General features: G+C 36.7%; 4 protein-coding genes across 5 annotated transcripts; all 4 read right to left on the bottom strand.

Moving 5' to 3' along the window:
• Nucleotides 1-155: 155 nt before the first annotated feature.
• On the bottom strand, nt 156-4,542 carry LOC131541704 (transmembrane channel-like protein 2-B). The gene is made up of 12 exons (XM_058777633.1): nt 4,315-4,542; nt 4,045-4,192; nt 3,743-3,937; nt 3,488-3,667; nt 3,180-3,341; nt 2,896-3,024; nt 2,345-2,412; nt 2,026-2,265; nt 1,050-1,175; nt 879-957; nt 669-789; nt 156-509 (listed from the first exon to the last, which is right to left on the bottom strand). Exons 1-12 carry the CDS (start codon nt 4,434-4,436, stop codon nt 268-270), a joined length of 1,812 nt encoding a protein of 603 aa, XP_058633616.1. The 5' UTR covers nt 4,437-4,542; the 3' UTR covers nt 156-267.
• tmc1 (transmembrane channel-like 1) lies at nt 4,336-22,580 on the bottom strand. Of its 2 annotated transcripts, XM_058777632.1 has the most exons (22): nt 21,873-22,580; nt 21,086-21,106; nt 20,517-20,997; nt 19,963-20,166; nt 19,796-19,886; nt 19,622-19,703; nt 19,428-19,534; nt 19,208-19,306; nt 18,510-18,652; nt 18,261-18,405; nt 17,287-17,481; nt 17,024-17,203; nt 16,675-16,848; nt 15,513-15,641; nt 15,366-15,433; nt 14,448-14,687; nt 13,504-13,629; nt 13,337-13,415; nt 12,969-13,080; nt 12,566-12,751; nt 4,549-4,647; nt 4,336-4,457 (listed from the first exon to the last, which is right to left on the bottom strand). In XM_058777632.1, exons 1-21 carry the CDS (start codon nt 21,907-21,909, stop codon nt 4,556-4,558), a joined length of 2,991 nt encoding a protein of 996 aa, XP_058633615.1. In that variant the 5' UTR covers nt 21,910-22,580; the 3' UTR covers nt 4,336-4,457; nt 4,549-4,555. The 2 variants fall into 2 exon arrangements, 1 of the variants encoding a protein (XP_058633615.1); XR_009271562.1 differs by lacking the exons at nt 4,336-4,457; nt 4,549-4,647; nt 13,337-13,415 and having other exon boundaries at nt 11,861-12,751.
• LOC131541706 (transmembrane channel-like protein 2-B) lies at nt 5,658-6,374 on the bottom strand. The gene is made up of 3 exons (XM_058777636.1): nt 6,228-6,374; nt 6,068-6,149; nt 5,658-5,976 (listed from the first exon to the last, which is right to left on the bottom strand). Exons 1-3 carry the CDS (start codon nt 6,237-6,239, stop codon nt 5,729-5,731), a joined length of 342 nt encoding a protein of 113 aa, XP_058633619.1. The 5' UTR covers nt 6,240-6,374; the 3' UTR covers nt 5,658-5,728.
• LOC131541705 (transmembrane channel-like protein 2-A) lies at nt 7,799-9,287 on the bottom strand. The gene is made up of 3 exons (XM_058777634.1): nt 9,174-9,287; nt 8,611-9,019; nt 7,799-7,999 (listed from the first exon to the last, which is right to left on the bottom strand). Exons 1-3 carry the CDS (start codon nt 9,208-9,210, stop codon nt 7,846-7,848), a joined length of 600 nt encoding a protein of 199 aa, XP_058633617.1. The 5' UTR covers nt 9,211-9,287; the 3' UTR covers nt 7,799-7,845.
• Nucleotides 22,581-26,549: the final 3,969 nt, after the last annotated feature.

Raw genomic sequence — 26,549 nt, 5'->3', positions numbered from 1 at the left:
AAAACTTATGTTTTTATTTCATCATAGACTGTTTGCAACAATAATGGAATTTATTTGATGAATAAACCCCCACAGACATGTACAGCCATAAAGCTTTTATTGCACATATTTAAACAGCATACAAATTCATTTTACGCAAAAATATTTACATTGTACATAAAAATATTAACTACAGGTCATCCTCATTGTGTAATAGTATTAAAATTCGATTTGGTTCCAAATTTAGTATCTAGTACAAAAAGAAACTGTTAGTGCATTCTTCATGCACTATCTTCGTGGTGGTGGTCCACCTCTCCCTCTTCCCTTGCCTTGTGGACCTGGTGGAGGTCCGCGTGCATTACCTGGCAGAGGCCCGGGTGGCCTGGGACCTGGCGGACGAGTCACTGGAGCTCGAGGATTTGCAGCAGCCAAAGACACATCCTTCTGAACATGTACCCCTTTCCCAGTGGCTGCAGCACCTGGTTTGCTCGTCACCTTTGGTGACTTGCTGAGCAGGTCAGCTGGTTTCTCTGTAATAAAAATGGCAGGTTTATCACAGCAACAGGAACTTTATTGTGAAGGAAGACACGTACACACTCAAGTTTGAAGATTTCAAGAGTATGGATGTCTGTTAAAACAGCAAAAGAAACAAGTCATGACTAGTTGAACGAGTTGTTTAGCCCACTGACCAGTCTCTTCAGCAGATGGCGGGGGAATCAGGGACTTGTTGGGCATAAGATCCTCCAGGTCTTTCATCACCTGGTTGGTGCTGTCCTTGTTGTTTCTCCTGTTCTTCTCCTCGTCTCTTTGCTTAATGATGGAGCAGAAAATAACAACCAATTGCTGACACTGCTGATGTCAGACAACTTTGCCATCATTTACACAAAATATTTACCAACCATTTGCATTTTGCGTTTTAAGTCCATGTTAGCGTTCTGATATGCTTTGGACACAGCATTCAGATAATAAATAGCCAACCTGTCAGAGACAAGACAGACAGATAGTTTTTTTAAAAAGCTAAATAATATAACATTTATCTTTATACTTTAGGTGATTAGGTGACTACTCACACCATGAGCAAGACTGCTGAAATGATGAGGCCTGGGTTGGATGCATAACCGAAGATGTCAGTCATAAAAGGTGGCAAGTCCTTCTCTATAGTCTCCGTGATCACATCGAACATCTTATCTTTACCACTGTGGAGAGACATGGATTTCATATCGCTCAGGACATTCATTATTCAACAGAAAATATGAAATATTGCTGTCTGAGTTTACAGTGTAGGCCTTTTAGAAAAATATGTGTCTGTGTTTGTTGGTCTAAAAATGTATGAAAAAAATAATAATAATAATTTTTATTTCATATTGATGGAGCAACATGAACCAAGCCTGTTATACTGTAGCAATATGTTTTTGTAACATTTTAAGACATATTTGTTCAAAATAACCTGCAAATGACAAACATTATCTGTTTATTTAATCACTTTTGGTGTTTTATAATAAGTATTTTATAAGATTTCCTCTTTTATTTTGCCTTTAATTATGGAAGCCCTTTTCTGCCACATACAAAAATCATGCTTTGGTAAATCATAATTGAGATAAAGAGATAAATACGAGATAAAATGTCGTAATTATGAAATAAAAAGTCAAAATCGAGACATAAGTCCTAATTATATGCTAAGAAGTCATAATTATGAAATACGTCAAACATTTTTGTGATAATTAAGACATACTATGTTGACTTTTTATGTCATGACTTAAAATGTCATACTTCTGACTTTTTATCTTATAATGACTTGATATAAGTATGCTATAATTTAGACCTTTTATCTCATGAGCTAGTTTGACATAATTTCTACATTTTATCTCATAATTATTACTTTTTATCTAATAATTTTGACTTTTTATTTCATAATTATGAATTTTTCTCATAATTTTGACTTTTAATGTAATAATTATGATTTATTTTTAGCCTTTTTTAAAAACAATTTTAATTTACCAGAGCGTGTCTTTTCAAGGATTAGCAACATGAAGGTTTAAGAGCTACCTGAAGGGTCCACAGTCAAAGGACGGTGGCAGGGTCATAATGGAGTAGATCACAGGCATGAGACTGAGGAAGAGGACGAGGAGGAGCAGTCCCATGTAGAAGTTGTTAGAACGTGAGGCTTTGAACACTCTCTCATGGGGAACGTTACAGGCCATCACAGCCCAGCACTGGTAATACATGGAGCTCAGCAGACGCAACACATTTATACCCACCAGCCCAGGGGCATAGAATGCACCCATCCTAAAAACAGACATGTGTGAAAACAGCACATTTTGTCCATCACCGAGATGTTGTGTTTTCACTCTCGTGATCCACTTACCAGATCATTCCCTGATTAAAGATGAGCCCAAGCACATTACCGCTGATGTCAAATTCTCCATAAGACGGCTGCAGAAACACAAACGCACACAGATATGCGTAAATATCTGTGTAGACGACAACACAGGAATAAATGTCACAGTAAAAGATACCTCTCCCTGTAATTAAGTGCCCTGAATGGTGTAGTGTGTCTCTCTGTGACTTTGGTTGTAAAGCAGCCCTATCACCTATCCTGCCACCTTCTCATGGTGTTCAGTTGACCTCGGATGAGTGAGTAGTACGTTACCTATATCGAGTGACAGGAAAATGAGGGCGACAGGGCAAAGCCATATAGAGCAATCATTTCTGAACATGAGAATATACTTAACGTGACATAACAAACGCAGCCTCCTACCATCTACCCTGTGTTGCTAAAACGCTGAGCTTAAAAACTACAAAAGTACGTTGTAGTACAGAGGTCAGAGGTCATCCTGTTCTATGGACTGAGGCTTGTTTACACAATGCTGTAATGTGAGTAACTTGAATAACAGCAGGGTGTGAGGATGAACTTACAAAGCCAGCTTCCAGATCCCAACACCAGCAATAGTTGAGGAATCTCACAATCACGGCTCGTAAGAAGTCCCCTATCAGGATGGTCAGATATGTCACCTGGATATCGGATACGGTGAGCTTCACAAACTCCTGTTAGGAAAAAAAACAGTACATTTTAAGCCAATAAAGCCTACAGTATCACATTTGATATGTGTATACTGTCAGCCTCGACAGGGTTAAGTACTGACTGTTATTGACAATTATGATAGTTTGGTGATGGTGATGCTGGTGCTGACGGTACCTACAATGCCAACTTCTGTCTCCCAGCAAGGACCCCTGATGACATCAGCTGGGGAGATGTTTGGAGGGGGAATGTTTTCTGTGACATTATGGTATAAGGTGTAATTGGCATAGTATTCTTTAAGAGCCCAGATGGTTTCATTTCTTATCTCTTTCTCATTTTCAAGCTGTGAACATACAATACCAGAGAAATGATTCGCATAAAATGTTACAGGATTGGCAAGTAACCATTTTGGTCCATCCCAAAACTCCTAAGTAGAGTAATATCCCCTTCTTACTATGTTTATGGTTACTAGACTATCTATGGTCATACCTTTGTATTGACTTCATCAAACAGCGCAAACAGAAAAGTGTACAGGTTGCCCAGAAAGAGGGCGAAGATTCTGCCCAGCTGCCATTTTAGGGCGATTCGAGGGTGATAGTCTTCCAGCTCAGCTATAACCTCAAACAGAGGTGGACACACCAATCCCAACAGCGACATCACAATTTCAACCTGAGCGAAGAGGAAACAGAGTTTCAGAATTCTTTTTCTTTTTTCTGCAATTAAAATGCAAAAGAAAAGGCGTACCTCATTTTTTTGAAGCCACGACAATTCATTCCTGTCCTTTTTGGCAAATTCCTGAGATCTTTTGACCACATAGTAGATGAGGTATCCGCTCCCACCCAAGCAACACAGGATGAGAAGGTTCGCCAGGATACGTAGAAAACGACGCAGGTGAATGTTCTCATCTTTTAGGTTCTCCTGCTCATCCACTATAGATTCCTGAGGAAATAAGACAAGGTTTAAGATCAGTCTAGCTACACAGACCCAACAATAAGGTTTTTTCTTAGCATAGAGCACCATTCTTTTATATCATAACTGTCATTAACCTTGAAGCTTGTGGTGGTGGAGGCAAACTTGTTGTCAGCTGTCTCTGGGTTTCCTATAAGGTAATCCCAGCTAGTGAACAGCTTCCAGCAAAAGGTGAAGGCACCTTCCTCTGCTCCATCTCCTCCTTCATTGGCATTTTTTGCCATTCTAGAAGAAGGAAGGTGATTTTAAAAAAGAAAGAAAGAGGGTCCACATTGTCAGCCGATTATCAGAGCATTGTCAGTGAGTAAAATCCTTCACAGAACAGCAAATTTAGCCATTAGACCTACGTTCTGATAACCACCATTAGACTGTAGCCAAATATCCCAACTCCAACTAAAAGATATGACAGGGGTAACCGGAACTGCAGCAATCCAATACTTCGCTGATTATTGTAATAACCATAAAACATAATGGAGTACTTGCAATAACCCTGTAAAAAAGCAAAAGGTATAATCCAAATAAGACAACAGCAACCTTTCAACCTCTTTTACACAGAATCCGATAGTAAAAAAAAACCTTACTCCAAACTCAAACAGGACAGAGAAGTCCATGGCACTTTCCTGCTCCTCTCTGGGAACCGTTTTTCTGGCAATGGAGCCATAAGGCATGCCCATCAGTACCTACAGAGAGAAAGACACAGATTGTATTGTTGTAGCTTTTATTTCAACATTGTAAATATATAACACACATTTATTTAAAAAAAAACAGAAAATAAAAAAAAAAACTTTTATTCAGCAAGGATGCGTTAAATTATTATGTGACAGTACAGACATTCATGATGTTATAAAAGATTTAGTATTTCATATTAAATGCTGTTTGTTTGACCTTTCATCAAAGAGACCTGGAAAAGATAGTAAGCAGCACAACTGTTTTCAACACTGATAATAATAATAAATGTTTCTCGAGCACCAGAACAGCATATTAGAATGATTTCTAAAGAATTACGTGACACTAAACATTGGATGCTGAAAATTAATCGTTGCCATCACAGGAATAAATTATATTTTTAAATATATTAACATAGAAAACAGTTATTTTAAAGTGCCCCTATTATGGATTATGAAAGGTTCATATTTTGGTTTTGGGAGTCCCCAACAACAGGTTGACATGCATGCAAGGTCAAAAAACACTTTCATTGTCTTATAATATGCATTTATTTTTACCTTATTTGCTCAAGGACTCCCAAACGATTTGCTCAACCATTCATTTTTACAAACCCCTCTGAGTCCTTTGCGTGACGCTAATCCGCGGTGATTGGCGATTGGTCTCATTTTCATTTCATCTCGCCTGTAATGCCTGATAAAGCAGTGTTTGTGAGCAGTGCTGCTTTGTGTACAGCGTTACTGGGGAAACAGCTATTTTTACCGCTCCAAAAGCGGCACCTAGTGGCAAAGAATGAATTTGCATTTTCATTCATACCAACGCGAAAACACCAAGAAGTGGGCGGGCAATATGCTAATGATTCATGTTGATGTCAACATGAAACGGCTTGGGATTAGTTTTAAAAATGACTCGTTTCAATGATTCAGAGTCGACTCTTTCTTTTGAGAGACAATAACTTTATAGACAGAGCACTTTCAGATGTAAAACTTTGCAGGATGTTTTCATTCACTTGTGTTAAACACTGCATGAAAGGTAATTTTCAAAAATCCATAATAGGGGCACTTTAAATTGTAATATTATTACTACTTTTACAGTATTTTAGATCAAATATGCAGATGCAGTCTTGGTGAGCATAATTGACATCTTCCAAAAACATAAAAACATCTTACTGACCACAAACTTCTGAATGGTAAATTTCCTAAAAGGTGTATAAACAAAGACATTAGCATCACATCTCACCTCTGGAATAACAACAAGTCCAAACATAAAACCAAAGAGAACAAGGTTTAGTCCATACATCCACCGCAGGAAAATGAAGTAGGAGGCAACAGATGACCCAAAGTGACCTGTGAGAATGAAACAAATGAGAAGAGATTAAGAAACACGCTGAAAATACTGATTTCACAAATACAGAAGAATAAACAGAGATGAACAGACTTTCCACTTCTTTTATCCGACTTTCCCAGGGAATGCAGGCTGTCTTGAAGTTTTCAAAGTCTCTATTGAATTTGATTAATTTCTGAAAAAAAAAAGAAAAAAAAAAGTTCGGTAATTGCATTTAAAATAAAACATCAGTATGTAATATGTAGTGCTGTACCTTGGTCATCATGACTTTGAATGCATAGAGTCTCCTCCCTTTTCCTTTGCCCAAAGCCCCTTCAAACCTCTCCACAAATCCCTGGGCTTCTCTGCCAGGTGATATAAACACAAATTTGTATTGGCATGGAATTAAAACTCAGTTGTATTTCAATTCAAAGTGATTATCAAAACAACCGTTCTGTTTTCATTTCAGTTTTCAACAAGGCATGAGTATTTCTTCTCCCGGTGTTGGAGTCACATCACATTACTATACATGTGTAGACGGGCCAGTCCATGAGTTACTGGCTGGTTCTGCTTTTATTACGCAGCATGACCATTCAGCATTGTGCAGTAAGCACTAGAGACAACACCAGGAAAAATATCATGTTTCACTCACAACCTTCACATAGGCTACTGTAACTTGAGCATACAGCCAATTAATTAACTCATCAATGCATAATGAATGGGAATAGTGCAGATGGGATGGACACAATAATGAATACATTCACTAACTGAGATCTGAGAACAAAAGCAGGCCAAACAGATATTACACCAAGGATAGTTCACCTCAAAAATAAAAAAATATTTAAAAATACTATCATTATTTACTCACACTTATGTCATTAAATCCTGTATGACTTTCTGCATATTTTCTGGTCCATAAAATGAAAGCCAATGGGGTCCAGTGTTGTTTTAGACCCTTATGACTTTCACTGTATGGGAAAATATTAATAAAAATTACAGTAGTATCTCAATGATACTGAACACTGATGTACAGGAAAAAAACTTTTGTGTAATATCTGAAGTTGTCCAAAGCACCTCATTATGACCTGTGGTGGACCATATCAACATCTGTTTAGTGTTTGGGTATGACTGTATGACCTTATGGCACTGTGTTCATGGAATCACCGAAGAGAGTTACACTCACATACATGCAAAGACTGCCCTCAAGAAACATCAGCATGCATAAAACAGCATCAAGCTCATGAAAGTGTAACATAGCTCTCACCTAGCAGAAGTTACCTACTGTATCTAGATGCTTTGCCAGGTGAGTGTCCCCTTGTGGCACAGTTTCTTTTCCTACAGCTCTCAGGGCCCATGTTACTGATGCTTTCTTGGGCAGTGTGTCAGTCTCTACTAACTTTTGAGGGCACTTGTCCAAACTCTCACTTGTCACCCACACTGGTCAATTCCACTGGGCAGTCTGAGGTAAAGGTTCAGACAGAGGCCACTAGGTAATGAATTCACTGGCGTAGACACAGAGTCAAGCGTTTTATCGCAGAGTACAATCGAGCGCATTTTGGATGATGCTGATTCTTTACCGAAGCTTTTTGTCGCCTTTCAAAAGCGCCATGTCATGCTGAAAGTAATTTAAACTAATTTCATGCTTCCTAAAATATATTTTTTTAAAGCCAGCAAGAATATGAAGCCAAAAAGAGCTCCTTTAAACATCAGCTTAAAGTGCATTAAGAGACATGAAGATGCAAGAAAGCAGAAGCACAGCAACTTGTAAGCTTTAATGAAGCACTTAAACAAACATGAAACTCATGCTAAATAAATGAACTTCAGTTGAGGTAGTAGTGATGGACACGAGAGCCAACAGGATGACAGCACAAACAATGAGAAGGAAATCCATTTTACTTCAGGCACTTGAGTCTCCTCTTCATGCGCCAGGGTTTGTTCCGAAGCGTCGCTATCAGCTTTTTCTTCTCCTCGACTTCCTCTTTTAGTCGGGCCATCTCTCCCTCAGACATAGACTCATCTTCTGAATTGTCATCCGAGGATGAACTGCTGCAGAACAAACCCCAGAATCAGCAGTCAGGCCTTAAAGTCCAGTTTAACAGTATATTCCACAAGGATAAAAGTTGTTTTGGTGGATAAAATGAGTTATAGTCAAGTCAGGTCAAGAGTTCTAGTGGCAGTATGGCCATGAAAAGCACTTCCAGATCATCAGTTGGAAGGCAAAAGATTTTTTTTTTTAAATGTGTGTGAGTGAAAATGGATAGTTGATGACAACAATACTGCATTACAAATGTCCAGTTTTAATAAATAATATACTTTTTTAAAAGATTCAATTATTAAAATGATAAATTTGTCAGATATATATCTGACAAATTTAATGAATAATTTAATATTCAAATAAAATCAATAAAATGTTATATCACAACAATCACAAAATTAGGATAACAATACTTTTTCAGATGTTTAAAGGTTTTAGTTCCATGGCTGAATTTTACTGCTTCATAATCACGTATTATGTAATAAGAATAACGGAGAACATTCAAAAGTTCTTTTAAGGCAATAGATGTGTATGGCCTGTGTTTCAATTCAAACCGGAGGTAATGAGGAGTGTTGAGTCTGTGTGTGTATGGCGTGGAGATGGAGGCTAGAGAATACTGTACCTGCTGTTTTTGCCTTTGTTCTTTTTATCATCCTGTTTATCTTTCCCTCCTTTTCCTGCTGCTTTGCCATTCCCCTTTTTCTCCTTGTTATTCTCCTCCTCTTTCTCCTTCTTAGTTGCTCCTTTTTTCCCTCCTCTTCTTTTATTTCCCTTCACCGCTTCGCTCTCCTCTTCGGAGTCATCTTTTGCAACAGCCTTCTTTTTTGAACCTGCTGCTTTCTTTCTTCTTCCTCTCTGCTCTTCCTCACTCTCCTCCTCACTTTCTTCCTTCTTCTTTCGGCCTTTTCTCTTACGCGGAGCCTCCTCCTCCTCTTCCTCACTCTCCTCTGCGCTATCTGCTGGCTTGGCTTTCCTTCCTCGAGCTGCAGGCTTCGGTTTATTTCTGCCTTTTGCTCTTCTTTTTGAATCCACTGAAAATATAAGGAAAATGTGTACATGTGGTCAAAACATTTTAAAATAAAACAATTAAACACATTTTATATTGTATAATAAATGCATGATATAATGACTAATAAAAATGCTTTTTTTAATAAAAAAAAAAGTTAAATTGTTTGAAAAGCTTACCGTCACTTCCACTATCATATTCTGCATCAATGTCCATCCCAACTGTAACACACACACACTCGATATTAATAATCAGGTTTTGAATATGTCTTTTATTTCGAATACTTTCACAATAACTAAAATAATGATATAGTGTTAATCATTAAAACAGTTACAATATATTATAAAAACCTGCAAAATAAGGGTCATCATTCAAGCACTGACTCCCATCTGAAACTACTTTAAACAATCCACTAGTACACACTGAACCAAAATTCTTTTCTTGTATAAAAATCTACTTACCATCATCTATAGTTACCGCAACATCATTTTTTCTGCGGGGCATCTTGCCGGTTTGAGTTTAAGTCCTTCTATTCAGACTTGCGAGGCATCTAGAGCGGATGACACACCTGACTGTCAGGTGGGTCTTTGTTAACAGCCGCTCACTCCTAAAAAAGGAATCAAATGACTCCTTGACTACAGTAAATGGTAGTCAAGATCTAAAGCCGTGCTGTGAGAGCCAGGAAACAAAACGCCAGTATACGGGGCAGATCAAAGATTAAAATAATCAGAGAGTAATCATGATGTCTCTCGTGATACGTAAACACAAACAGGTTGCTTAAAGTGCTGTATGTACCTGAATTTAATGATGAATGCCTGCTATCCCCCCCCCCCTAGATTTAATAAATGAATAATAATAATAAATAATAAAAAGGAATGTATATTGGAAAACAACAGAATTGTAAACAAATCGGAATCTAAAAATTATTTTAATAATGTTTTTGGAAACAGGTTGAACTCAGAAATAATGTGAAGTGCTGATTAAATTGTTCCTCTTTAAGAAAAAATTATAATTCTTCATTAAATAACTCCTTATTGATCTAGTAGAAGAGGTCAACTTTTATTCATATTACATTCCCTTAAAAAAATTTTTTCCCTGCTTCTATATCCTAAACTATGGTACAACCATGTTTAGCTATGGTTAAATTTGTGTCTTTTTTTCTTCAATTTGTGTAAATAAGGCATTATGTCGACAGGAAATTCAGGCCCCTCTAAGGAAACTAACCTTCTTGCTCAGACACAGCAGCCGAATACCAGTAATTGTTTTGAGTTAATTATGTACAAGAGGTCTACTACTATAACGTCCGGTAACAGAACTACAATCACACAGATCAGATGTCCTGCATATAAAAGAAGTTTCTCAGTGGTGGCAGCAGGTAAGATACTACATGACATTGTGAAGACCTCATCAAAGTTCACAAGACGGTTCACAATACAAAAAGTTGTTATTAGATGTTATAAGTTGTCAAACTATCACTTTTCTTGATTTCCTGGCATTTTCCGGACCATATCAAATGAATTCAAAAAGAGCTGTATCTTCAAATGAACAATGGCTCCCTAAATGAACAAATAGACAAAATCTCAAATGACTCCAGTTAATACTTTATGAAGTCTGCACATGAATTATGGATGAGCATTTACAATGTTAATGAAACTTATGTGCCAATTCTCTTATAAGTAATCGTCAAGATTTGATGCATAAATTTCTTAGGATTGTAAAATCTCTTCAATCTAGGTGCTCAAACGATATTCTCAATGTTTTTACTGTCCTCTAGTGGGTTGAGAACAAATGCCCTCACATAAATGGTACACAGCGCAACCCCAAACAGAACAGTGTGGGCCGTGGCATGACAAATGAGCCACATGCATCTTCACTGCCAAATCTGTGGCTGTAGGAAAATAATCCGAGACATCAGACACCCCTAGAGCTGAGAGCAGATTTGAGAATACAGTACGGCGCATGGAAATGTTGTGGGCCACCTGACACGCTGATCAAGATAAAGCTGCATGGATTGGAGAGTGGGGAAACAATGAAATGGAGAGGAGAGGCATAATGGTGGGCAAGGCCAAGCTGTCAATCTTGAGTGCTAAAAAATGATTTTGTTTTCATATCAATGGGGGATAAGGATGCATTTTGGGTTGACTGTTACACTGGCCCTAAAAAAAGCATTTGGACACTTGAGTCACACTTAAAAATGTCGGAAATCTTCAAAGAAATGATGCTATTCTTCTAGGTATGCTTTTAGCTTTTGCCTTAATTTCATTCTTTCTATTTTATTAATAATTTTGTTTGAAAATTGTTTTTGCAATTGTCCTTAGATTAATGATATTTTGTTATATGATGCAATGACATTTGTATATTTATAAGTGTGGCCAAACACATTTTAGAGCCACTGTAAATAAGATGCACGTGCTCCTCCCAGGGGTGTTGCTGGACCCTTTTTACAAGAGCCCCCACTGCTGTGTCCCAGTATTATATACTGACCTGAGAATATTTCTTTCTGATATTTCAGCAATCAATTCATGTGTTTTATTTCTCTCAGCATTTTACAATCAGAAATAACGATGTCATATTCGCAAATTAATCACTCTTTTGATCGTTTGAGATTCAGTTTGATTCATTAAGTCTGTTCACTCACACACTGAATTGACTGCACCAGTTTCTCACACCACAATAGTAACGGGACAAAAAAAGAGCACTGGATGAAGTGGATTTCTACCCACTATCCACTGTAGAAAACGGTCACACTTTATTTTAAGGTCTAATTTTCACTATTAACAAACCATTGCATGACCAAACTCCAACTTTTGCCTCAATAAACTTTTAATTTGCTTATAGTTTGTAAGTTTAGGTATTAGGGATGTAGAATATGGTCATGCAGAACATGTGCGTTATAAAGACTAATAAACAGCCAATATGTTAATAATAGGCATGCTAATAAGCAACTACTGTAGTTAACAGTGAGAATTAGTCCCTATATCAATAAATCAAAACTAACAAATGTGTTCTGTCATTTGTCAATGACGAAGCAGCTCTTTATTGCATGTGCAGCTTGCATGAACAACCCTGTACTGCAGGTAAAACTGATTTTTAAAAAGGGTATCAAAATATGAGCACACTTTTTTTGATGGGGGAGACTTGCCGCAGTAGTACCGATGAAATGTTAGAAACGCCCCTGGTTCGACTGTAGTTTAATAATTAGTTGCAATTGGCAAGTAAACCAACAATCAAGCAAATATTTCTAAACCTAAAAAATACATATAAAAACAACAAATCAAGGAATAGATTGACCCTAGTTTGGCCTGCGTGTAACGAGAGCAGTCATTTCTCTTTCACAGAGATAAGACTTATCATTCTAGAGTTACATAGCCATCAAGTCCTTGAGCTCTACTGAGACATTCATGATATGTGCTGCAGGCCCAGGCCCAGGATTTATACTGTATCAACAAGAAATAAAAATGGTCATATAAGTGCCAAATGTTGTGCATGCAACAAAGAGATTCATCTATTTATCTATGTGCGGTTTATCTCCTGTTTGAGTGAGAGTTTTTCTGTGGCTGCTGTGGGTGACCTGGAAGATGTCCAGATGCTGTGTGGCTCCGGGATGCAGGGGGTCTGGTAGTTGTGTGGGTCGAGGAGACGGGAGGTTCTGAGCTTTGAGCATGCTGACTCTGTGAGGGGTGAATTAAGCGACCATTCTGTCCAGCTTGTCTGTGATGGCCTGCTTCATCTAGGCTGCTGCTTTCTTCATTCACTCCTGTGAAAGAGAAGGCAGAAAGACCTTTCAACTGCTGTCTCACAGCAACACTGATATACAGAAACAAGGGCGTGTTGTTTTAAGACTGTGGACACTTGCTGTCCAAATACAGCACCTTAACTCTTCAACATTAATGGAAAGTTTCTCTGCATTGGTTCCAAGTTGCTGTCTTGTGCACTGACTGATGGGAGCCGTGACCCGTTCTGTGTGCTCTCACCTAAATCGGAGGCGCTGTTGCTGCGTTGTTCTCCTGCTTTCCTCGCCTGCTCCAGTTCATTGGCTGCTTTTAAGGCTGCGAGTTTGTTCTTTTTCTTGTTTTCCTCATTTTGCTGTAAACACAAATTGGAGAATTCAGTGACATGACTATAAATGACCTATGGATTTTGTAACGGATTGTATGGATTTCAGTGCTAATATAAATATATATTTTGGTCTATGTGGTAAATAATAATAATTATTATTACTGCTTATGTTAAATGTTACTGCTTCCATCTAGTGGTGAGTTTACATAATGTCATCTGCCCATATAACCCTGTATCAAATTAAACATTTAAAACTAACAGACATTTGGACTTCCTAACTTACAGTTTGAAGTTTCTTTTTCAGCTCCATGTTTACCCTTTTGTATGTTTTAGAAGTGGACTGCAGATAATATATTGCAAGACTAAAATGACAGAAAAATAATGTACCATTACAATCGCACATCCTCATAGAAGTACAGGAAACTCATGTATTTAGACATTCCAACTTACACCAGGAGCAGAAGAAAGGGCAGCACCAACCCGGGGTTCGAGGCATAACTGAATACTTTACCGAACCAGGCAGGAAAGTCTGTCTCCAGGGTCTCCTGAATCACGTCAAACATGCGGTTTTTCCCACTGCAGGAAAAATGTAAGAATACTCTTAGACACTCTTCTAAAACGGCAGAAACTTTAAATTTGTAAATAAAATAAAACAAATAAATAATAATAATAATAAAAAAAGTTAACAAACGCTTATTTTATTTGTTTAATGCTATAGAGCCGGTCAGTCTGCAGTTCTAAAACCTGACACACAATAAGCATTTCTTAGGCATAGGATCCACTGAAACTGTACTTTTCTATTTATGTAAATGAAGGCCTGATGTTGTCAAGAAAAGATACAACACGTTGGCTGGCCATCATCAGTTGCTTTTTTACAGAACACGATGCATCTGCACAGGTAATTGTTGGAGAAATTATCCATTGTTTTTATAAGAAAGCTGTAAAACGTATTAATTTGTATGCTTTTATTTTATATGTTTATTTCTAGCTTTATGTATGCATGTGTGCATGTTTATCCTAAAATAGCTACTCCCTGGCAGTATTTGACAATCTTTCTTCAAGTAACGTTAGTTGCATTTTGTGCTGATTTTGAGGAGAAAAAATTGTGGACTTGCACTCTGCTGCACTCCAGTGCTAAAGATCTGCCATTGCAAGACTTGGCTCGTAACGATCGCTCCTCCACTTATTCAGTGCTCATTTATACATAAGTATAACTATATACATACATGCAGCTTGTTACTCTAAAGTCTCATTTGTATTCAAATTAATTTAAGAAATTAAAAGCTTTCACCACCGCAACCAATTTCAGAAATATCAAATTACTTCGTTCTTATGCTAAACAGACCGGCTTCATACTCCACACCATTTCTAATCCATACATAAACTTTCAGAACCTGAAAGGTCCACAGTCAAAGGAGGGAGGAAAGGAGACAATGGTGTATATAGCTGGCAGTGTAGAGAGGAATAGGATGACTAGCAGCATGGCCATGTAGAAGTTATTGGAGCCTGAAGCTTTGAAGACTCGTTCCTGAGGCACATTACAACACATCACCGCCCAACACTGCAGGTACATGGACACGTGAAGCCGGAGAAGATTTAATGCTGGAAGACATGGAGCGTAGAATGCCCCCATCCTGACACACACATACACAATGACAGAGATTTGGTGAGATTAGATGGTGTACTGCACTGTAAAACAAATTCCGTAAAAAATACGGTAACAACATTTTAGGTTTTACGGTTTAACTTAAATTTACAGTTAAATACCGTAATTTCATTAACGATATAATGTTAATATACCAACCTAATAAAGTACTGAAATCTGTTTTGTACCATTGAAATACACTGATAACCACCAAATGCAGAAGGTAATGAGAAAGTCACATGATGAACCAAAGCCCATCACAAGCAACTCTTAAATAATAACATATAGAAGGTGCACAGTGTCATTCACACAAACACTAAACACAATCATGGTGAGACTCATTAAACTGAAATATGCAATAAACATTAATTTAACAACATTAGATGTAACATACAACCCTAATAAACATAACTGATAAGAAAAAACTAAGAAACATAGTTATTTCAAAGAAAAAACATCAAATTCAAACAAAATTTGAAATGCAACGCAGGGAGGTCTGGGAACGTCAGTTTACAGATTTTCCCTGTAAATTTGACAGGAACTTACCGTAAACTATTTAACAGGTTTTTACTGTAGCATTTTCACTGTTTTTTACCGTTAAAATCAAGTCATTTTTTACAGTGTGGTTTCATATGGAAAGCAAGAAAACATGCTACATAGTTCTTACCAGATCATTCCCTGATTGAAGATCAGCCCCAGAACATTCCCACTGACGTCAAACTCTGAATAGGACGGCTAATGAAGAAAGCATACTTTAGTTACAAACGAAGGGGAATCCCTGATACTGACTGCTGCATGTGTTTTGGATACTCACAAAGCCATACTCCAGATCCCAGCACCAGCAATTGTTTAGGAATCGCACCAGTACGGCACGGATGAAATCCCCAATAAGCAGGGTGATGTAAGTCGTCATTGTATCAGAAATGATGAGACGAACAAACTCCTGTAGATGCAGAAGATGCTGTCAGGCTCTAAAAATTTGATGCATTAAATTAAAAAATTTATTTAAATATTTATAACTTTGCTTAGTGTAGTATCAAATCAATGCCAAAGCATAAGATTTTGCTTTGCCATTTACCAAATTGCTTTTAATTAATTGTAATGACATATATTTATAAATATCATACACAACCATTCAAAAGCTTGGGGTCCATAAGATTTTCTTTTTCTTTCTTTTTTAAAGTCTCTTATGCTAACAATTTATCTGATCAAAAATACAGGAAAACAGTAATATTATGGAATATCACAGTGCTAACCATTTTAATATAATCTTTCAAATGCAATTTATTCATATGATGACAAAGCTGAATTTTCAGCAGCCATTACTCTACTTTTTAGTGTCGCATAACAACATGCTTCTTAACATTTTTCTGAAAACCATGATACATTTTTTAGGATTCTTTGATGAATAGAAAGTTCAAAAGAACAACATTTGAAATGATTAGAAATCTTTGTAACAATGTAATAGTGTTTACTTTCACTTTTAATCAATTTAATGCATCAGCTGTTGAATATAAAAAAGTCAGTTCAATTAGATTACGCAGTTCAAATTAAATAGAAATTTGTCCAACTGATTTTTACCTGTTAAAAAAGACACTGTTACTCTGTACCACTACAGCAACCCACAATAGTCGCATTGGCTCAGATGACTATCTGGGGTCAGAATACCTGCTTGCCCAAACAATTGCCACTAGAGGCACAGTAAGTACATCCTGCAGTGTATTTCTGTATAGAAGTGTATATACCATAAATGTATACCATATCTTGAAGCCTCCAATCCTAAGGAGGATGGATTCCTCCTGTGGTTGCTTTGTTATCCAACCTAAATCTCTTTGAGAGTTTCCCCTTGCCACATTTTGCTCACCTAAGGTGTGTTAGATGTAATTCAATACTGCTTTGGGACATATTGAGTTCAAATTGTACTGGAATTTGTATTGTGAAAAGAGCTATAAAATGAAATTCAAACTGAACTCAACTGAACTACTCTTCCCCAGTACCTGTCCAACCATTGTCTCCCAGCAAGGCCCTCTGGGAACATCAGCAGGGTGCACTGTGATCGGAGGAGCAGTTGAGTTGTCTGGCACAGTCCCGTTGTACAGGTTAGCCTGCCAGATTGTCATATTCTTCTTCACAATCTCCTCTTCTGCCCTCTTCAAAATATGTGACAGTTAGGAGGATAAATGACCTTCATAAGAAGATGATTCATTTAACACAGATTCTGTGGCTCAGGGGAGCTAGAATGATGGAACTTATTACTATTCCGAACGTCAGAAAGACTGAAGATGGGACTGTGAACACTTTAGTCTTTGTTAAATGAAGCTGTACCTTTAGTTGGATGGCATCCATGAGAGCGATGATGAAGGTGTAGAGGTTCCCCAGGAAAAGGGCAAATATGCGTCCCAGCTGCCACTGGAGGGCGATGCGTGGATGATAGTTCTCTAAAGTGCTGATCACGTCGAACAGCATCGGACAGAACATTCCCAACAGAGACATCACCATGTTCACCTGAGGGTTTGTGAAGCCATGCGAACTTCATTTTTATTGACTGACAAGAGGATTACTATTGCACACTGTTACATGAGTCTGACCTCATTCCTCTCCCACCAGCCGTAGTTCTCCAGTCCCTCCAGAGCAAACTTCTGAGACCTGCGTACTACAAAGTAGATCAAGTACCCACTCCCTGCCAGACAGCAGAGCACCAGGAAGTTGGCCAGCACTCTAAGGAATCTTGTCAGGTGGATGTTGTCATCTTTTCTGCTCTCTTGCTCCTCCACAATGGCCTCCTGTTAACGCGCTGAATTTATTATGAAGCCGGTAGAGGCCAGATTAAAGAGATCATATCATTCTTTTTATTATTATTTATTTTTTCTCCAGAATAATAACCCCATAATTTAGGTTTTCATTAACATTTTCCACACTTATTCTGACTCTTCCAAATGAAATGGGCTGTTTTGATGCTGTGCTCTAAAGATTTCTGTTTATTTATTTATTATTTTTTGCATGTGAAGGTATAGTGGTCAGGTGTCTGTCTGATTTCTGACACATAACAAAAAAATCATGCTTTGGAAAAATCATAATTATGAGAAAAATATGATGATATGGAATAAAGAAGGAAATATGAATTGTGTTTCATGACTGAAAGTCTTCATTATGACAAATGTTGAAATTATATGGCAAAAAGTCTAAATTAAAAAGTTATCAGTATGACATAAACAGTTGATTGACTTTTTTGATATGACTTATCTTATAATTTTGACCTTTTGTCATAATGTCAACTTTTTATTACCTAATTATGTCTTTTGATATATATTAAAATATATTATATACTGTATATTTCCTTTTTTTCTTACGTGACGGAATTGAAATTTTTGCAGCTCCCTGTCAGCACACGGTCTTTTGTAACTCAGTAGGACGTTTTCAGCAAATGTTTTTATAGTATATCACATAATAGTATATCAATATCACATTCTGTTTTAGAGAATGACTTTTTGCATTATAAGACTTCTTTATTATCTACAAAGTGGATGTGGGCCCAGTACAAGGAAATTGAAGAGGAACACACCTTAAAACTAGTGGTGATGGAGGCGAACTTGTTGTCTGCTGTCTCAGGATTTCCAATGAGGTAATCCCAACTAGTAAATGTCTTCCAGCTGAAATTAAAACTGGTGTCATCTCCGCCACCTTCTTCATTTGCATTGCGGGCCATACTGTTGAGTAAAAGTGAGGAAATCAGTAAAGAAATGTTTTGTCTATGGACTAAGTGGCAAAAAGGTATTTATGGACACATTCAAAAAAGACTGTCATCACTCACGTCCTGATTACCACCATGTAGCTATACGCCACTGTACCCACTCCCACCAGGAAGTAGGACAGGGGCATGCGGAATTTGAGCCAACCAATGGCCCGCTGGTTATTATAGTAGCCATAGAAGAGGACAGAGTACTTAGCATAGCCCTGAAATAGACAAAAACAAGTTTCATTATGCAATGTAAATTATGTGTGATTACATCCACAGTATTGTTCACAAGTTTGTGTTGGTAAGATTTTGTAATGTCTTTGAAAGGGGTCTCTTTTGCTCACCATAGCTGCATTTATTTAATCACAAAATCTAGTAAAAACAGTAATATTGTGAAAAATGATCACAATTTAATAAAACTGTTTTCTATTTTAGTTTTCAGCAGCCATTACTTCAGTCTTCAGTGTCAGATGATCCTTCAGAAATTATTCTTGTATGCTTGGTGCATAAGATACATTTCTTATTATAATCAGTGTTGAATATTTTTGTGGAAGCCATGATACACGTTTGTAAGGATTCTTTAAAGAATAGAAAGTCCAGAAGAACAGTATCTATTTGAAATATAATTTTTGTAACAAAGTCTTTAATGTCACTTTTGATCAATTTCATTTGTCTTTGCAGACTAAACATATTTGTTCCTTTCAAATAAAATCAAAAAATCTTACTAACCTCAAAGTTTTGAATGGTAGTGTATAGTGTATATATAGATTTACCCCAAAATCCCACAAGACTGCAAAATTCATAGCACTGGCCTCTTCCTCTCTGGGCACTGTCTTCCTGGGCATACTACCATATGGTTTCCCCATAAGAGCCTCCAAGGTGAATTAAATTGTGATAGATTGAAAAATAGATTAAGGTTACATTTAAGGAAATAAACTTTTCATGTGGTCTTCATTGTTAATATGTAATTTGTCCAATATGTAACTTTCTCACCTCTGGAACCATTACTAACCCAAATGTCAGTCCAAATAAAATCATATTGATGCCATACATCCACCTCAGAAATATAAAGTAAGAGGCAACTGATGAACCAAAATGACCTATAAGAATATAAAAATAGAGTTTGTTTAGAGATGAGAAAAAAAAAGCAGGAGAGAGAAGGAAGGTTAACCTGAGAAGCGTCACACTTTCTATTTCCTTTATCTTCATCTCCCACGGGATGCAGGCAGTCTTGAAATTCTCAAGGTCACGTTCAAACTTCATCCATTTCTGACAATTACAGTAATAAAGAAAAATAAAGATGACTCTGAAGCTGCCGGATATATTCCTATCTATCAATTTTACAATGATCATCTCCTCACCTTCATCATCAAGACCTTGTAGGCGTACAGCTTCCTGCCTTTGCCTTTTCCCAAAGCCCCTTCATATTTCTCCACAAACTCCTGTGACTCCCTGAGACAGAACACAACTCGCCAGCATTATGAAGGCTGGTGTACACATTTGCAAAAACAGCAGTGACAGGACGTACCTAAGGATAACTAGTTTTTTCTTCATGGGCCAGGGTTTTCCTTTTATTGTGGTGATCAGCTTTTTCCTTTCGTCCACTGCTTCTTTTAACTTTTCCAGCTCCTCGGGGGTCAGAGACCCCAAAACTCCCACTGCCTGATTGTCTTTTGCCTCGGAGTCAGAGTTCGATTCAGATTGTGACTCAGATTGTGACTCCGATTCTGAGCTGGGAGGGAGAAATAAGAGACCACAAATGGGAATTTTCTAATTTAATATAACATTTCCATTACTAATTATACTGACAGCAAAATAATTTGATAGAAAAACTGAAATGTAAACAGTAGATACATTTCAAAATTTCCTAAATAATGCAAAATGTTTAATAATAAAAAATTTATATTGAATAATGTTCCTTATTTAACGTCATAAAAAAATCCAACAAGCTAAAACATATTTAGGTAAACATATTTAAACAAACTTTATAGGTTTGAAAAAACCATCTAGTCCATAGTATAGTTATAGTTTGATACATTTATAAATTTACTGTAATGAGTGGGGAGGGGGATACAAACTTACGTAGTCTCTGGCTTCTTTCTTTTCTTTTTCTTTTCCTTCAAGGGAACGTCTTGACAATCTTTCTGTTTTGTCTTTCCAGGATTTGCATCGTCCTCCTGATTTTTAACATGCTTCTTTCTCTTTTTCTTCACATCTTTTTCCTTCTCATCTTCCAGTTTTAGTGTCTTGGTTCTTTCATTTTTAATGTTCTTTTTCTCTTTGCTGGATTCTTCCTCAGCCTCCTCTTCATCTGCAATCCTTCTTCTTTGCCTTTTTCTGTGTCTCTCACCCTCTTTCCTTGTTGTTTTGTGGTGTTTCTCATGTTTCTTTTCCGCTCTTTTATTGGCCATATTAGTTGTTCTCTTCTCTGAAGCTCTTCTCCTGCTAACTTCACCATTTCTCGCTCTTCTCCGTTTGCCATCTCGTGTCGCCTGCTTCTCCTTACCTCCCTTAGAGTTTTCCTCTACTTCCACGTAGTAAAGGCTGAATTCATTATCCTTCCCTACAAAAATATTTTTACATAGATTACCATACAGTACAAAATAAAAACATATTAAAAAATGCATACAGAAATCAGTCAACATTCTTACCTTCATCCACCTCAATGCTCACTGTAAAAGGCAAACGAAACAGAAAATAAGACAAAAAAAAAAAAAAGGAAGATGTGAGTTCTGCACATTATTAAGTAGACATTGTTAAGTCCTGAAAGGTCAGACATGTAGGGTTCCCAGCAGCTGTTTAGCGTCTCTTGACTTGTATTGTTTGTGACCACAGTGTAACCAGACCAGTAAGTGCTGACCGGATCATTACATGCTTAGTTGTGTTGCACAATAGACACAATGGTGCTTTTCATCTTCAGTGTCAGTGTCCTCTCACGGGGGTCAAAGGGCAATTGAATGAAGGTAAAGTTCACATACACACACTTAAAGTTCTGCATGACCACCCTGGCATTCTGAAATCAATAGGTGTAGATTTGCATCAAAATTAAATTACCTAGAAAATTTGAATTCACTTTCAAGCATAAAATATAAATTGCCTTTCTAGTTACTAAACTATTCAAACTACTTTATCAGAATCAAAAATAATCAGATTTTTAAATATTGAGGCAGAATGTGGAATGTAAAAGTACAGTTGTCTTCACTAAGCTGCTAATCTAAATAATGTTACATTAATATTTTATTTTTAATAAAAAACAAAATACATTTAATTTCAAATGGTAAAATAGATATATATATATATATATAAACAGTTGTTAGCCATGGCTTAACACTGTCAATAGAGTATGATGATGAACACATTAACAAAGTATCCATTTGATAATAAAAATAAATAAATAAATAGTATACAATACACATAGAAAGGAACAATCATCTTTACCGTCACTTTCAGATGCGATGAGTTTGTGCCGTGGCATCCTCCTCCCGAGTGGCCTTCACTCTTTGCATGTGGTTGACCTCACGTGTGTGTGTCCATGCATAGACGAGTGTATGTGGGTGTGTGTGTGTGCGATGATGTTGTAGCAGTGGACCATAGCCTGGCTGAACAGAACCTGGCAGGTGATGAGTACCGTGCATGAAGAGTTCACCTTTTACTAGCATTCAGCGACCTTGCCCAGGAACAATAACCAGTCGAAACTCTAGAGCCTCTCAATTTCACCCCTTTGAATTATTCAACAGAATTATGACTTTTTTTTTTCTTTTTCAAAAAGAAAGGGGGTCACACAGTACCAAGCTAAAATAGAGGATGATGGTCTAATGACCGACTATAGAAACTGCAAAGAGGGATATAATAGACGATTAGTGCCGCAGGGTAACCAGGGTCATTGTGAGCTGCACTTTCACTTATAATGTAAAAGTTACTCTAAATACTGCTTCAGATAGCAGGAAATGGTGCAATCATTGTAAAATTACAGCATTAACCCCTTAACTGTCACTCACAGTTTTGAACGTAGACATTATAGTGCACTATCCAAACTTAAATTTTTATAATTCATGAATGAAAATATTTTGTAACATGATTTTAATGTACCTTTTCCATGGTAATGCAATGTCTGATTTTAAAATGGGTTTCAAAGGATGAATTATGAGATTTTAAGTTTTCTACTGATAAATAATTTCTTATGATTTCTAATTCGTGATAGAGAAAAAGGCAACTAAGAAGACTTTCCGTGACAAAGGTCAGAATTTTTTTTCAGGTGCACTCTTGTCATAAATTAATCTATTACTTTTCCTACATAATTTTTTAACAGAAAAAGTGGTAAAATACCTATTTAGGAGTCTTAGACCTTTCCAACGATGTATAGTTTGTCATGATTAGATTAGGATTTAATTGTAAAATAGTGAAGTAAACGTAGGCGTCCCACAGGGTGGACGGTGACAGTTAAGAGGTTAAGATGTAGAAAATAAGATTTTAGATATTAAGATTGTAAAAGAATACATCATCAAGAATACAAATCCAAAGTGGCATGCTTAAAAACTACAGAGCGATGCAGTGTAGAGCCATACAATAAAGACTTAAAACAGAAAGTCTGGAAGTGTCTCCGGAGAAATTAATAGGAAGATAGATTTTACTCATATATGCCTGAAGTGTCCTGTGGGATGGTGCTCCACAGAACGGTAGAAGCGTAGAAATAGAGATATTAGATGTATGGAAAAGGAGAAAAAGGAAGGACGTTGGGCTCTATAAATAGATCTTGATATGCTATCATATTTATAGGTAACTAAATGATCCCAACAATATTTAATAATAAGAATTAGATAATTGTAGAGCATGGCACTAGTCATGTCGGGGTCATGGATTTGAGAAGGAATTGAAAAAAGAAAAAAGAAAAAGAATGCAATATAAGTCACTTTAACCTTAGCTTGCTCCAGGGATTTCTCCTATTTCCTTTTGCAATTAATTTAAGGTACACTGCCGTTCAAAAGTTTAGGATCAGTAAGATTTTTAATGTTTTTCGTTTTTGAAGAAGAAGAAGTTTCTTCTGCTCATCAAGGCTGTATCTATTTGATCAAAAATACAGAAAAAAACTTGCAAATTAAAATAACAGTTTTCTATTTTAATATACTTTAAAATATATTTATTCCTGTGAAGCAATGCTGAATTTTCAGCACCATTACTCCAGTCTTCAGTGTCACATGATCCTTCAGAAATCATTCTGATATGCTGATTTATAATCAATATTAGAAACAGTTGTGCTGCTTAATATTTTTTGGGACCTGTGATACTTTTTTCAGGTTTCTTTGAAAATAAAAATAAAAAGTTAAAAATACAATTTTGAAATTTTGTGTTACAATATACACTACTATTCAAAAGTTTGGGATCAGTATTTATTTATTTGAAAGAAATTAAGGCAAGGATGTGTTAAATGGATAAAAAGTTATAGTAAAGACTTATATTGTTAGAAAAGATTTATATTTTGAATAAATGCTGTCCTTTTAAACTATTTATTAATCAAAGAACCGAAGAAAAAAGTATCACAGGTTCCAAAAGAATATTAAGCAGCACAACAGTTTCAAAACTGATAATAAATCAGCATATTAGAACGATTTCTGAAGGATCATGTGACACCAAAAAGTGGAATAATGGCTAATGACAATTCAGCGCTGCGTCACAGAAATAAATTGTATTTTAAAGTATATTAAAATAGGAAAACTTTATTAGAAATTGCAATAATATTTCACAATATTACAGTTTTTTTTCTGTTTTTGATCACATAAATACAGCCTTGATGAGCATAAGAGACTCTTCGTTTAAAAAATTAAAAAGCTTACTGATCCCAAACTTTTGAACGACAGTGTAGATGCTCAATGCATGTGATAGCATAACACTGAATCAACAACTTACAGTATTTTGTGGATTCCTTCTTTGTTGTTACACATCCTGACCACCTGATGTCACTAAAGATAAACCTTTGAGGCTGTCTGTTCTGTTGAAATGAATGAGAAATCTAGGGGAATTCAGATGATGTCAGGCTACATTGCATTTTCAATGTTTGACCCATTTCTTGTGCACCTCCCAGTCAGCAGGTATCTGTATTCATACAGTGTATCTGTGCATATTGTGTCAGTGTCTCTGTGAGTGTGTGTGATCCCATGGGCTTGAGTGTCTATCTCTGTACTTATGTTCTCGCCCTGCAGAGAGCTAGATTGTTTTCCTCGGCTAAGTTTAGCAGCACCGTTTGGGGATTCCATCTTCGGAGAACTGACACAGGCCGTAACTGTATTCTGAGCATGTCTTCTCCTCTCTCAGCCACCGGCACACCTTTGATCACAGAAACACAAAATGTTCCATAGAGGTTGCTATTTTTTCCACTCAAGTCTTGAAGAAAAAGTTTTTTTTTTTTCAGATATGTATCAGAACTGTAGAATCAAACATTCCTGACCGTTACAATCAAATTTACACTACATGTACAGTATACATATAATGACAACATAAAGAGCTATTTAGTTTCAATAGACATGACTAAAATGATGAGCTGGCAGCTTTCATTTATAAAAAAAAATCTGAGTCAGTCTAACAGCGTCTCATCTTTACTGTTGTCATCAGACTAAACCGCCTTCAGGTAATCATGTGAGCCAATGAGCTGCATTCCATTACTCTGAGGAATCCTATAGTCAGGATACTTAATACACTCTGGGTGGATGAAGGTTTATATTTATAGAAGCGCTGGTGCCATGTTACTCTCACGTTTTCATTCAGCCTGTATTCTCGGTACTGCCTGTGCAGGAAAAGAAAAGAGTGGTTTGTCTGGAAAGTGTATTTTAGCATGATTCATTTCTATTTTGCTCTCTTCTATATCCATTTGCTCAAAGCAGGAACAAAACACTTGTGACAGGGACATTTTAGTACCGAGCCTGTGATTAAATCTGGATTTACTAGTGTTGCATGGTTTGTTTGTTTACATCTCATTGGTGATAAAGGGCTAAATATTTTCACACTCACGCCTGCTGACTGGAATATACTGCACGCTCAGCCAATTTTCCTCTGAATGTTTGTTCATTCAACAAATTTTTTTTTTTTTATTGAACTTTTTTAGAAATTATTTTAAACAGAATCAAGACATGAATAAAGCTGTAGAGTTCATAATTATAACAGGATTCAGTAGGCTTTGACTGAAGACAGAAATGAAATGTTGACAGCTGCAAGCAGGGTCAAGCAGAATGAAAACACTGATACTATGAAAAACTGCCAGAATACTGGGTACTTTTGAGCGAATGAACAAAATTTCCCTTAAGGAAGCGGCTCGGCTAAGGTAGAGAGGGAGGGCGCTGACAGAAAGTGAAAGCATACAACTACAAGGGCAGGAAGAAGCTGTCAGAATAAAGAGGGATAACTGACGGATGAATCAAGACGGGTTTCACTCTAGAATACTAGCAATGTGACACTACTACATTTTAGTATCAAGTTAAACTAAATGAAAATAGGAAATGTTGCACTGGCAACTAGCTGAAAAAAATATTTTATTTTACATTTATTTTCAGTCTATAGCAAAGGAACAAACGTAATGTCCGCACACTGAATTGACTGCTCCATAAAAATATATATTTTATTGCAACGTTTCGACCATCGGGTCTTTGTCAGGCACCTTTATTTTCAGTAACGTGTTTTTTTGTTTTGTTGTTTTAGTTAACTCACTGTTAGTTTTCCATTATTCCATAGTAAAGCATTTTGATTAACAAATAATTATATTGCCTAGTCTAACAGGTTTCAGTCATGTCACCTCATGAAGAATAAACTGAGTATTTGTATGTGGGTGGAAGCTCATTAGGTCATCACTGTCGTAAGGGGAAAACTCACTGAGTGTCAGTGTTTATGTGCTTCTGATGCTGTTATGGGTCAACACCATAGTCTATGGTCAACACACGTGAGACAATGGCACCAGCAGCTGATACTCTATTACAGCTTATTATTATGTTCTAACAAACACTTTATGGCACAGGAGCATACTTACAACTACAAAAACACACTACAACACTAAAAAATAAATAAAACAAAATGATTGTGATTTTTGCGTTTCAACTCTGTATTCAGTGCGCTGGGAGCTTACACTTGTAA

Source organism: Onychostoma macrolepis, chromosome 05 (genome assembly GCF_012432095.1).
Source record: "Onychostoma macrolepis isolate SWU-2019 chromosome 05, ASM1243209v1, whole genome shotgun sequence".
Classification (NCBI taxonomy): domain Eukaryota; kingdom Metazoa; phylum Chordata; class Actinopteri; order Cypriniformes; family Cyprinidae; genus Onychostoma; species Onychostoma macrolepis.
This window is presented reverse-complemented; position numbering and strand designations above follow the sequence as displayed.

Excerpts from the sequence above, each read along its gene's own strand:
- LOC131541704 (XM_058777633.1), bottom strand. The coding sequence starts at position 4,436 with ATGTTTTATGGTTATTACAATAATCAGCGAAGTATTGGATTGCTGCAG. Across the intron at positions 3,025-3,179 it reads GGGAGACAGAAGTTGGCATT|GAGTTTGTGAAGCTCACCGT; the intron begins GTAGGTACCGTC and ends TTTTCCTAACAG. Across the intron at positions 958-1,049 it reads TCAGCAGTCTTGCTCATGGT|GTTGGCTATTTATTATCTGA; the intron begins GTGAGTAGTCAC and ends TGTCTCTGACAG.
- LOC131541706 (XM_058777636.1), bottom strand. Across the intron at positions 5,977-6,067 it reads TCGGATAAAAGAAGTGGAAA|GTCACTTTGGGTCATCTGTT; the intron begins GTCTGTTCATCT and ends TCATTCTCACAG.
- LOC131541705 (XM_058777634.1), bottom strand. The coding sequence starts at position 9,210 with ATGGACATTGATGCAGAATATGATAGTGGAAGTGACG. Across the intron at positions 9,020-9,173 it reads ATATGATAGTGGAAGTGACG|TGGATTCAAAAAGAAGAGCA; the intron begins GTAAGCTTTTCA and ends TTATATTTTCAG. Across the intron at positions 8,000-8,610 it reads AACAAAGGCAAAAACAGCAG|CAGTTCATCCTCGGATGACA; the intron begins GTACAGTATTCT and ends TTTGTTCTGCAG.
- tmc1 (XM_058777632.1), bottom strand. The coding sequence starts at position 21,909 with ATGCCACGGCACAAACTCATCGCATCTGAAAGTGACG. Across the intron at positions 20,167-20,516 it reads AGAAAGAAGCCAGAGACTAC|CTCAGAATCGGAGTCACAAT; the intron begins GTAAGTTTGTAT and ends TCTCCCTCCCAG. Across the intron at positions 17,204-17,286 it reads GCTGGTGGGAGAGGAATGAG|GTGAACATGGTGATGTCTCT; the intron begins GTCAGACTCATG and ends ACAAACCCTCAG.